The sequence below is a fragment of the Coregonus clupeaformis genome, chromosome 2 (assembly GCF_020615455.1).
Source record: "Coregonus clupeaformis isolate EN_2021a chromosome 2, ASM2061545v1, whole genome shotgun sequence".
Lineage (NCBI taxonomy): Eukaryota > Metazoa > Chordata > Actinopteri > Salmoniformes > Salmonidae > Coregonus > Coregonus clupeaformis.
Window position 1 is genome coordinate 8,049,302 of NC_059193.1, and position 12,744 is coordinate 8,062,045.

General features: G+C 47.2%; 1 protein-coding gene and 1 long non-coding RNA gene across 2 annotated transcripts; one reads left to right on the plus strand and one right to left on the minus strand.

The window, feature by feature from the left end:
* Window positions 1-3,035: 3,035 nt before the first annotated feature.
* LOC123481474 (nuclear apoptosis-inducing factor 1-like) lies at window positions 3,036-4,157 on the plus strand. Its single transcript, XM_045205765.1, has 2 exons — window positions 3,036-3,702; window positions 3,895-4,157. The coding sequence occupies exons 1-2, from the start codon at window positions 3,297-3,299 to the stop codon at window positions 4,026-4,028; spliced, it is 540 nt and encodes a 179-aa protein (XP_045061700.1). The 5' UTR covers window positions 3,036-3,296; the 3' UTR covers window positions 4,029-4,157.
* A 306-nt stretch (window positions 4,158-4,463) lies between these two features.
* On the minus strand, window positions 4,464-5,354 carry LOC123481478. Its single transcript, XR_006657139.1, has 2 exons — window positions 4,616-5,354; window positions 4,464-4,537 (listed from the first exon to the last, which is right to left on the minus strand). It is a non-coding gene; the product is annotated as an uncharacterized LOC123481478 (long non-coding RNA).
* Window positions 5,355-12,744: the final 7,390 nt, after the last annotated feature.

Genomic DNA, 12,744 nt, shown 5'->3' on the forward strand with positions numbered 1-12,744 from the left:
CAGGCCAACCCCTCATCCTGGGTTACCCATGGCTCCGCCCGGCACAACCCTCAGCTCGACTGGGTGACCGGGGTGATCAGGGAGTGGGGAGAGGACTGCCACCGAACCTGCCTGCTTGCCGCCGCACCACCCCTCGGCCAGTACCTACTAACTCCGCTCCTGACCCCTCCAAGGACCCTGTGTCGATTCTGCCAAGTCCCTGCATCGTTGCAGCTCTGACCTGGGCTGTTGAGGAACAGGTGCTGGAGGCTCTCCGTAACCAGCCAGGTCCCAGCACTTGCCCAGCTGACCGCCTTTTGTCCCCGAAGACCTGAGGTCCCAGGTCGTTCAGTGGGGACATGACTCCCGCCTAGCTTGTCACCCTGGCTCCACCCGCACTTACAACCTGCTCGCCCAGAGGTTCTGGTGGCCCTCTCTGAGGAAGGATGTACGGGAATTCGTCCAAGCCTGCCCCATCTGCAACCAACACAAGTCGTTCTGCCAGCCCCCAGCCGGATTGCTGCAGCCCCTGCCTGTGCCCAGGAGTCCGCTGGTCCCTGCTGCGCCTTGTCCTCCTCCTCCACGGCTCGTCGATGGTGGTCTGGTTTACACCGTCCGCCGCCTGCTTCGGTCCAGACGGAGGGGTAGGGGTCTCCAGTACCTCATTGACTGGGAGGGCTATGGACCTGAGGAAAGGACCTGGGTGCCAGCTAGTCGGATTGTGGATAGGACTCTCATCACCGCTTTCCACCAACGGCATCCTGATCAACCTGCAATCCGTAGGGGCCGCCCCAGAGGATCCCTAACCGTCCTGCCCGCTCGGCTTCCTGTCCTGTGCCTGATCCTGTCTCGGGACCTGTCCCATCTCCCCGACCACGGCCCTCCGGCTTCCTCCGAGGATGAGGACGTTCGCTCGGACCGTTCGGAGGAGTTCTAGCCCTCCTCCGGCTCCCCCCTCCCGCCCGGCGTGGTGTTGCTCTTGGGACTTCTGGGGCCGTCCCTTGGGGGGTTCTGTCATGAGCCCTCTCACTCCACTGGGTTACCACCTTAAGTTGTTTCCACTCTGCTCACCACTCTCTCTCTACTCAGCCTAACTAGCTCCACCTGTCCCTGCTCTGCTCGGCTCTAATTACTCTGCCAGCTGCGCTGCATTACCCACTAACCTCTCCCAGTATTTATAGCCCTGTCTTTCAGCTCTCCTTGGTCAGATCGTCTGCAAAGCTCACACCCGAACCTGTTTGCTCGCGCTTCTGGCTCACCCTGGTTTTGTGACCCCGGACCTGCCTGTTGTTTGGATACTCTTCTGCCTCAGGAGATCCAGACCTGCTTCTGCCATTACGACTCCTGACTACTCTTCAATCCCGGTAACTCTGACCAGCCTTCTGCCTTGCTACTACGTTTTTGGATTGCCCTTGAACTGTACTGCTGCCTGGTTTCATTCCGCCCGTTGTGTCTGTGTTTCCTCCCCCCAGGACTTCTGGACCACCAACCACCGGCGTCATCGGACGCATCGCTGCCACTGGGGGGAGGCACAGACCCAGCACATCGGACGGGATAACCCCTGGAGCCTTCACTCACTCCCTACATCCCTTTCCCTTTAAGTTTAAATAAACTTTCTGGTGTGACGCAATTGTGGTCCTCTTGTCGTCTGTCTGAACCGTGACAATGTTTACAGTGTGGAACATCTTTACAGTGTGGAACATCTTTACAGTGTGGAACATCTTTACAGTGTGGAACATCTTTACAGTGTGGAACATCTTTACAGTGTAAAACATCTGTACTAACCAGGTTTCCATCCAACCTTTTTATGCGAGTAAAGTACATGTTGGAAGAAAAATGTCATGACAGGCCTGTTGGAAACAGAAAAAAATGTCGGTACACTTTCCAAATGTCCACAAAACGAAATACGCTACACAAGGTGGGACCTTTTTGTGTCTGTAAAATGAATTATGAAATAAATGTAGGTGGAAACACTTTCATTAGCAAAAATGTATATAATAATCATCATATCGAAGTAAACTTGGAGTCACTTGACGACATGTGTGGTCCTCCCGCTATGACCTGTCGGGAAAGCATGCAGTTTATTAGGATACAGGTGGTGAGCTTGATGCTCCTTTCCAATAAATATTGATGGTCTTATTCTGGTGACATGATAATCGACGCTTGGCTGCAGTTTGTCAAATGTATAAAATCTCACCCTTTTGTCCATAATAATAATCTCATCATGTAGGCTATGTGTGTGTGCTCTAGCCGACAGTGGGCAGATAGCGCAGGTGGCTAGAGCGCTGGTGACTAGAGCGCTGGTGACTAGAGCGCTGGTGGCTAAAGCGCTGGTGGCTAGAGCGCAGGTGGCTAGAGAGCTGGTGGCTAGAGAGCTGGTGGCTAGAGCGCTAGTGGCTAGAGAGCTGGTGACTAGAGCGCTGGTGACTAGAGCGCTGGTGACTAGAGCGCTGGTGACTAGAGCGCAGGTGGCTAGAGCGCAGGTGGCTAAAGAGCTGGTGGCTAGAGCGCTGGTGGCTAGAGAGCTGGTGGCTAGAGCGCTAGTGGCTAGAGAGCTGGTGACTAGAGCGCTGGTGACTAGAGCGCAGGTGGCTAGAGCACTGGTGACTAGAGCGCAGGTGACTAGAGCGCAGGTGGCTAGAGCACTGGTGACTAGAGCGCAGGTGACTAGAGCGCAGGTGACTAGAGCGCTAGTGGCTAGAGAGCTGGTGACTAGAGCGCAGGTGGCTAGAGCGCTGGTGGCTAGAGCGCTGGTGGCTAGAGCGCTGGTGGCTAGAGCGCTGGTGGCTAGAGCGCAGGTGGCTAGAGCGCTGGTGGCTAGAGCGCTGGTGGCTAGAGCACTGGTGACTAGAGTACTGGTGACTAGAGCGCAGGTGACTAGAGCGCTGGTGGCTAGAGAGCTGGTGACTAGAGCGCAGGTGGCTAGAGCGCTGGTGGCTAGAGCGCTGGTGGCTAGAGCGCTGGTGACTAGAGCACTGGTGACTAGAGCGCAGGTGGCTAGAGCGCTGGTGGCTAGAGCGCTGGTGGCTCGAGCGCTAGTGGCTAGAGAGCTGGGGCCTCATGTACAAAGACTTGCGTTGAATTCATACTAAAACATTGCGTACGGACAAAGCCATAAATGTGCGTACGCACCAAAAAAATCTGATGTATGAATCTCTGCGTACGCAGCATTCCACATACATTCTCTTTGTACATCCCAATCAACGCGAAATTGAGCGCACATGCACGAGCACCACACCACACCCTGTCTCCTCCCTCAATTAAATCAATTTAAATATGGTAATTAGTCCAATTTGGCAAAAGAAACCTGCAAGAACATGGCTAAAGCAAGCAAGAAACGAAATTTCACTGAAAACGAATTAGAGGTGCTACTATCAGAGGTAGAAACAAGAAAAAATATTTTATTTGGAAATCTGTCCTCTGGAATTAATAACAAAAGAAAGAAAAAAGAGTGGGCGAGTTTGTCTGATGCCGTCAACGCGGTGGGATCTGAGAGTCGCACCGTAAATGAACTGAAGAAGAAATGGTCAGACATAAAGGTGGAAGTTAAGCGGAGAACTGCTGCGCACCGACAAAGTGTGGGCAGAACAGGCGGTGGTACAGGGACCGATGAACTTGCAACCTTTGATCAGAGAGTTGCCTATATTGTAGGAGACACGTTAATCTCTGGAATCGTATCCGCTGATGTAGGAGACTCGGATATACTACAGGACTGCCAGCAAGGTGACTCAGATTTATTTCCTTAACTTTGATATACATAGCCAGCCACCGTTTAATTTTAAAATGCATGCAATATAGCAAAAGGTACACCAGAGATTTCACGTATCCACTGCTTTTATTGCAAATGCGTGTACCCATTAATAAGGAACAGACTCAAATTACTGTTAAGATGTGCCTGTGTTTAATTGGACTTAGGAACCGCAGGAACGTCCACTGGCACGCACTCAGAGTCCGCACCACCTGAGCAGCCAGAGCCCATTCAGTCCAGCGTCTCCCGTGTCTCTAATGTTCCCCCAGTGCTGAAGCCCGTCCATCTGGCCGTGTCTTGACGCATGCTGTTCTGGAGTCACAACAACAAATTGTTAGGGCCATTGAAGAAATGAACAGTCACCTTAAAAATGTCACTGACGCACTCACAGAAATAAGCCATTCATTAAAATAATTGGTCAAAAAATGAACTTTGTGTCTGAGTACCATTTATATTGTCGCAATTACACGTTGACGGGCCTGAATGGCTTGTTGATTGTGCTGCACATATACTGGTCCTGGGTCAGGGTCATCTGGCGGTGCCCCCACCTCACGAAGGGGTATGCCATGCCTGTGCGCGACATTGTGCAGCACTCCACAGGCCAGTATGATGCGGCAAACCTTGTCAGGGCGGTATAACAGCATCCCCCGGTCCTGTCAAGGCAGCGCCACCGACATTTCAGCTGCCCAATCGCTCGCTCCACAACTGACCGAGTGCGGGAATGGGCATCATTGTATCTGCGCTCTCGGTCAGTTTGTGGGTTGGTGAGGGGGGTTAACAGCCACGTCTTTAGTGGATAACCACTGTCTCCTGATGGGCAGTAATAATAATTACAGACACAAACATTTTACTTTTAGATAGAACCATACATTTAAATGCATAACTTACCAAGTAGCCACCCATCGCGCACCCTGCCAGCTTGGAGTCTCATCCCAACCATGCTGTTTGTAAGGATATATGAATCATGGGTTGACCCAGGCCACCTTGCCACAATATTTGTTAGGCGCATTTGTGCATCACATATAATCTGCACATTTATTGAATGGAAATGTTTCCGATTCACATATGCAAATTCGTCTTCAGATGGCGCCTTTATAGCAATATGTGTGCAGTCGATCGCTCCGATTACATTAGGAAAACCGGCTATCGCTGCAAATTGCGCTTTGATGTTTGGCTGGTCACCTGCATCGTATGGGAACGTTATATACCTGGTAGACAAGCGGATGATGCCGTCCCATACAGGTGGCATTGCACGGCTCAAACACGACTGGCTTATTCCTGAGCGGTCTGCCAGTTCTCTTTGGAAAGAACCGGTTGCTAGGAAACCAAGTGTAGTAAGCACCTGTAAAGGAACGGGTAATGCGTGGCTCCTCACTGTCTCTCTTTCCAAATTCGGACCCAACTCAGCGCAGAGCTCCAAGAGTATAGCCCTTGGAAATCTGAAACGGCTGATGAGCCAGTCATCGTCGTGGGCCAGAAAATCACCGTGGTCCCTAAAAACTTGTTCTCTCCGGATTTGTCCATTGAAAATGTCTTCTAATAAAGCCAAAGCTGCCATTGCTAGACGGGTTGTATCAATTTTCACATCCTTTATATATGTTCTTACTTAATTGCATAATTAATAGAATATTCTAATAAAGACTCGTGTGACAATAATATGGCAAATCATTTATCAATTACAAATTATAAGCAATATCTGGCAGGTGCGATAGAACAGTTCGTAGTGTAATGTTTGCCACTTCACTTTATTGCCTCTATGAGTCGCCAACGGACAAACATCACAAAAATGTACGTACGCCAGGCCTGAAGTTTACGTGGAAGAACGCACATTCTTACATTAATTTCACTGTTAGTACATCTGACCGTGAACGTGAAAGCTGGCGTACGCCGTGTTTTCGTGCGTACGCAAGATTGATACATGAGGCCCCTGGTGACTAGAGCGCTGGTGGCTAGACCACTGGTGGCTAGCGCGCAGGTTGCTAGCGCGCAGGTTGCTAGAGCGCTGGAGCGCAGGTGGCTAGAGCGCTGGTGGCTAGAGCGCTGGTGGCTAGAGCGCAGCTGACTAGAGCGCTGGGGGCTAGAGCGCTGGTGGCTAGAGCGCTTGTGGCTAGAGCACTGGTGGCTAGCGCGCAGGTTGCTAGAGCGCTGGAGCGCAGGTGGCTAGAGCGCTGGTGGCTAGAGCGCAGCTGACTAGAGCGCTGGTGGCTAGAGCGCTGGTGGCTAGAGCGCAGGTTGCTAGAGCGCTGGAGCGCAGGTGGCTAGAGCGCTGGTGGCTAGAGCGCTGGTGGCTAGCGCGCAGGTTGCTAGCGCGCAGGTTGCTAGAGCGCTGGAGCGCAGGTGGCTAGAGCGCTGGTGGCTAGAGCGCAGCTGACTAGAGCGCTGGTGGCTAGAGCGCTGGTGGCTAGAGCACTGGTGGCTAGCGCGCAGGTTGCTAGAGCGCTGGAGCGCAGGTGGCTAGAGCGCTGGTGGCTAGAGCGCAGCTGACTAGAGCGCTGGTGGCTAGAGCGCTGGTGGCTAGAGCGCTGGTGGCTAGAGCGCAGGTTGCTAGAGCGCTGGAGCGCAGGTGGCTAGAGCGCTGGTGGCTAGAGCGCAGCTGACTAGAGCGCTGGTGGCTAGAGCGCTGGTGGCTAGAGCACTGGTGGCTAGCGCGCAGGTTGCTAGAGCGCTGGAGCGCAGGTGGCTAGAGCGCTGGTGGCTAGAGCGCAGCTGACTAGAGCGCTGGTGGCTAGAGCGCTGGTGGCTAGAGCGCTGGTGGCTAGAGCGCAGGTTGCTAGAGCGCTGGAGCGCAGGTGGCTAAAGCGCTGGTGGCTAGAGCGCTGGTGGCTAGAGTGCAGGTTGCTAGAGCGCTGGTGGCTAGAACGCTGGTGGCTAGAGCGCAAGTGGCTAGAGCGCAGGTGCAGATACCAGAGTGGGCACACTTCTACAGTATATAACACAACAAAACCATCAGTAGAGTTGAATAGAATAGTAGAATATTTTCTATTCGGAATTTAACCGCATAAGGTATTTTATGTGCACTACGCCATCACGCCCAGCCTTTTATCTGCAACAAGTCAATCTGATGGGAAAATGCACATATTGTTTTAATGCGGATTTTAGAATATTCACATGAAAATCTGTCGCCAATTGGATGGAAACCTAGCTACTGTGAAACATGTTTACAGTGTGGAACATCTTCACAATGTGGAACATCTTTACAGTGTGGAACATCTTTACAGTGTGGAACATCTTTACAGTGTGCTAATAGCAGCAAGAGCCATTTCTGGAACGGTATCAAAATCTACTACATCTTTCTGGTAAAGTTCAGAATGTTTTAATCAAAATGAAATTCAAGTTCCAATGGATTTAAGTCCAGCCAAATTTGGGTCAACCACCAATTTTGAAAAGTGTTATCTGAAATAAGTAAGTTCTTGGTTAAGAATGTAATTATTAAATAGTTGTCGATCTTCCAAGGTAGTGTAATTCATTTAGGGCTTCCAAAAGGAAGATTTTCTGCCTAAACTGTACTTTCAGGGTTCAAAAGTGTGAACTCATGATTTGTCATTAATTGGAAAATACATATTCGGACTGACAGTCATTTCAAATTTCTTCGAAGAAGACACATTGGCAAGATTAGACATTCTCAATGATCGAGCCCATCATTCTACTTTTTAATTGAACATTTTGTGACCGACAACCTTAAGCATAATGATCAAACTGAACATCTTCATTAGTGCCATGGCTTAAATTAGAGCTGTCTCAGATCTGTTGTCTGAGGAGCTCCTACAGCTTAATTGGCCCTGTACACGTCATAGGGGCCAGTCGGCTCTCGCTATGGTAAGATTAATTGGCTGTCTATGCAAACTCTCAGTGCAGTCTGGGATGAAGGCTGAAGCTCCCCACGATTAACCTTTGATAAAATGGCAAGAGCCATCCCACTCTCTAACACCTACTCCCACGCATGCATGCAGTGTACACCCATTCTTCACCATTGAATGACATCATGTCACATCTTTATCTTCTGACCCTAGGGGGTGTCTGGTTTCAGTGGGCTGGGGAGATCTGTGAGCTGGCCCACATGGTTCCGTCGTGTTAAATGGGTGGGTTGTTCTGTTGGATCGTGGGACCTGTAGTTGACAGTGTATCTGCAGGGGGAGCACGGGGTGTCCTCCTCATGTCACTTTAATTACTGCACTGAGACAGGCCAAGGACCTCCGAGGGTCTAAAAAGCACTCAAGCGTTAACATGATGAATGATAGATGTAAGGATCTAAAACCAAACATCCATGAATCATCAGATGGTTGATGTTTTTGTTTACCATTTCTTTGACGTCACTGACACATTTTTACGTAATTGATCCTTTTTAACTTTCCAACTGTTCACCAAGATCATTTGTAATTTTCGGTTTACTTCTTTACTACATATTTCATTGAATGAAAAAAAGTTGAATGGAATTTTTCCCTATAACTTTTCAACTGTTCACCAAGATCGTATTCTTTTTTTGTTAGGTTCGCTCTGTGTCAGTGGATTTTAGGATTACAACTGTAAGGATCTGTTCACCAGCACAGTTGATTATTCAATTAGCACAATTTTCTGTAACTGTAATGGTGATGCGTACTGTATGCGTGTGCATGCCACCTATCCATTCACAATGCCATGCTATCTGGAGACGATAAAGCCTTCAAACAAAGAGCCTGGGTGGTCATCATCTATGTAGAGCAAAGCCAGCGTTGTGCGCAGTCAGTAAAGATGGAACGCTCACCTCTGCACGTGACACTCAAGAATGAGCAACAGTATTCATATCTAGTGATTCATGGGTCTTCACAGTGCTAATACACATGCCTACCACAAATATCAATATTTCAAGACACTTTACTCCTCAAGTGGCGCAGTGGTCTAAGGCACTGCATCGCAGTGCTAACTGTGCCACTAGAGATCCTGGTTCGAATCCAGGCTCTGTCGCAGCCGGCCGCGACCGGGAGACTCATGGGCGGCGCACAATTGGCCCAGCGTCGTCCAGGGTAGGGGAGGGAATGGCCGGCAGGGATGTAGCTCAGTTGATAGAGCATGGCGTTTGCAACGCCAGGGTTGTGGGTTCGATTCCCACGGGGGGCCAGTATAAAAAAATATATATATATGTATTCACTAACTGTAAGTCGCTCTGGATAAGAGCGTCTGCTAAATGACTAAAATGTAAATGTAAGGTACAAGGTGCCTTATCTTTCACTTTCTCCTTTTCCTTTCTATCTATTGGAATGATATTTGAATGGATCCAGTACATTACATTCTGAGGGTAATATCCCATGTGTATTTCTCCATTATATTCTCAAATATATTTCCTGTGGAATGGCTAAACCAATTCAGGTTCTTTCAATATGAAATAAATTCATATTGGTCATCTCAAATATTACTAGCAGTATTCAACATGAGCATTTTTTTATTCAGAGATACTGTGCTATTTTATTTGAGACATTGTCTTTCACAGTTCTTCTTGAATAATGACACAGAGAGGGGATCTAGAGCAGAGAAGAAATATAAGAAATATAACTATTTGGTCTCAGCTAGACAATAGAAAGCCTTGATATTTGAGGATATCAAGGGGTAGATACTAATAATATACTTGCATCAGCCACTGTCTGCTATGGAAAATCTGAAGTCAGAGAGCAGTGGGCTCTCCTATGACCCTGTTAATATAAAGTGTTCTGTTCTCACAGACTTGAATAAGTGAACCCCCGGCGACACTAAGCTTGCACTACATCTGTGTTGTCATGGCAACGCCACTGTTAAAGCTCAGCAGGCTTGAATTATAGAGATGTAGACGTTTCAATAGTTCACATTATTGCATAATACGGAATATGAGACTTTAATTGGCAATAGATAATATAACAACCTTATTTCTGTAGAATGCAGGGTCATTCCATGAATAGGGTACATCTTGCGTCCCTTTGATATTTTAAGTATAAATTGTGCACCAATATTGAATTTTAAAAGCCTGTTATATTAAGTGCCCTTTAATATAGACCACATGAAAAATGCAATACATCTTTCATATGAATAGATATTAGCATTTTGACATGTCCCTCGTCATGTTTTCCGACTTCTAGGAAGAATTTAACCCACTTAACCACAACATTTCTCCAAGATTTCACCATCACTGTAAAGCCCTAGTTATTTTGTTGGTTTGACAAAGTCATTTCTGAACGTTATTATTTATTTCATGTGATTAGTGATTCATTTACGTCTGTCCTTCATTTTAAGGTCAATCCTGTTGTGACCTGAACTCTCATTTTAATATGGTGAAACTATTCCTTTTTAAATACTTTTTTAAAAGAAACATTATACATCTAATAGTCAAATCATAGTGTAAAAGCAGGTGAGCTGGTTCTACTCTTTTTTTTCTGCGCGTCGAGCATAACACGTAAACCCTGTTACCGATAGACAGACAGGCAGGCAGGCAGGCAGGCAGGCAGGCAGGCAGGCTAGAAATGTTTTTGCATTCAATTGCCCCACCCTGTTACACACAACAAGCTTCCATTCCCCCTGTCACCATGGGATTTATGGCTGATTTAAGATGAAAACCCTGTTACAGTCAACCGTTACTTTATTTGGAACTTCATTGGCACTTACTATAGTAATTTTCTATTTAACCTCTTGAGATGGAAACTGTTTTATGAAGTTGAAGATTTTTTAACACGTTTTTTGGGGGGGACCAAATTACACTACCCAAAATTGACTATTTTCTTGGAACGACCAAAGGCAAAAGGCAAATCGGTTACAAAGAATGTCATAAAGCTTTCGCTTATGTTGTACCACAGCATGACTGTGGTGTTTTTGTGCCGTCTCTATTCAATGCCTCATGTAGATCTTGTTTTATACATTTACCTGGAGTCATGCAGAGTGATGGAAGTCGTCTTGTCCAAGAGACTGTAGTGGCTGACACCAGGCAAGTTCCAATGTGAAAGAGGAGAGACTATACAGCTGTATTGAGTCTTCACTGTTGCTTCATCGAGGGGGGTCGGGACTTCAATCTATAATTTGTTGTTCCTCCCATACTCAAAAACAACATCCATCGCTGTCTACACAGAGGGTTAAAAAAAGAGCACTAAAAGTTGATGGCATTAGGATGTTCTCTTTTGACTCAGTGAAATACCATAGGTTTTTCTCTACCCCAAGTTACTTAACCAACAAAAGTATATAAAGTGATCATTGATATACATTGAGGGAAAAAAGTATTTGATCCCCTGCTGATTTTGTATGTTTGCCCACTGACAAAGACATGATCAGTCTATAATTTTAATGGTAGGTTTATTTGAGCAGTGAGAGACAGAATAACAACAAAAAAATCCAGAAAAAACGCATGTCAAAAATGTTATAAATTGATTTGCATTTTAATGAGGGAAATAAGTATTTGACCCCTGTACAAAACATAACTTAGTACTTGGTGGCAAAACCCTTGTTGGCAATCACAGAGGTCAGACGTTTCTTGTAGTTGGACACCAGGTTTGCACACATCTCAGGAGGGATTTTGTCTCACTCCTCTTTGCAGATCTTCTCCAAGTCATTAAGGTTTCGAGGCTGACGTTTGGCAACTCGAACCTTCAGCTCCCTCCACAGATTTTCTATGGGATTAAGGTCTGGAGACTGGCTAGGCCACTCCAGGACCTTAATGTGCTTCTTCCTGAGCCACTCCTTTGTTGCCTTGGCCGTGTGTTTTGGGTCATTGTCATGCTGGAATACCTATCCACGACCCATTTTCAATGCCCTGGCTGAGGGAAGGAGGTACTCACCCAAGATTTGACGGTATACGGCCCCGTCCATCGTCCCTTTGATGCGGTGAAGTTGTCCTGTCCCCTTAGCAGAAAAACACCCCCAAAGCATAATGTTTCCACCTCCATGTTTAACGGTGGGGATGGTGTTCTTGGGGTCATAGGCAGCATTCCTCCTCCTCCAAACACGGCATGTTGAGTTGATGCCAAAGAGCTTGATTTTGGTCTCATCTGACCACAACACTTTCACCCAGTTCTCCTCTGAATCATTCAGATGTTCATTGGCAAACTTCAGACGGGCCTGTATACAGTGGGGAAAAAAAGTATTTAGTCAGCCACCAATTGTGCAAGTTCTCCCACTTAAAAAGATGAGAGAGGCCTGTAATTTTCATCATAGGTACACGTCAACTAGGACAGACAAATTGAGATTTTTTTTCTCCAGAAAATCACATTGTAGGATTTTTAATGAATTTATTTGCAAATTATGGTGGAAAATAAGTATTTGGTCACCTACAAACAAGCAAGATTTCTGGCTCTCACAGACCTGTAACTTCTTCTTTAAGAGGCTCCTCTGTCCTCCACTCGTTACCTGTATTAATGGCACCTGTTTGAACTTGTTATCAGTATAAAAGACACCTGTCCACAACCTCAAACAGTCACACTCCAAACTCCACTATGGCCAAGACCAAAGAGCTGTCAAAGGACACCAGAAACAAAATTGTAGACCTGCACCAGGCTGGGAAGACTGAATCTGCAATAGGTAAGCAGCTTGGTTTGAAGAAATCAACTGTGGGAGCAATTATTAGGAAATGGAAGACATACAAGACCACTGATAATCTCCCTCGATCTGGGGCTCCACGCAAGATCTCACCCCGTGGGGTCAAAATGATCACAAGAACGGTGAGCAAAAATCCCACAACCAGAGCTGGGACCAAAGTAACAAAGCCTACCATCAGTAACACACTACGCCGCCAGGGACTCAAATCCTGCAGTGCCAGACGTGTCCCCCTGCTTAAGCCAGTACATGTCCAGGCCCGTCTGAAGTTTGCTAGAGTGCATTTGGATGATCAAGAAGAGGATTGGGAGAATGTCATATGGTCAGATGAAACCAAAATATAACTTTTTGGTAAAAACTCAACTCGTCATGTTTGGAGGACAAAGAATGCTGAGTTGCATCCAAAGAACACCATACCTACTGTGAAGCATGGGGTTGGAAACATCATGCTTTGGGGCTGTTTTTCTGCAAAGGGACCAGGACGACTGATCCGTGTA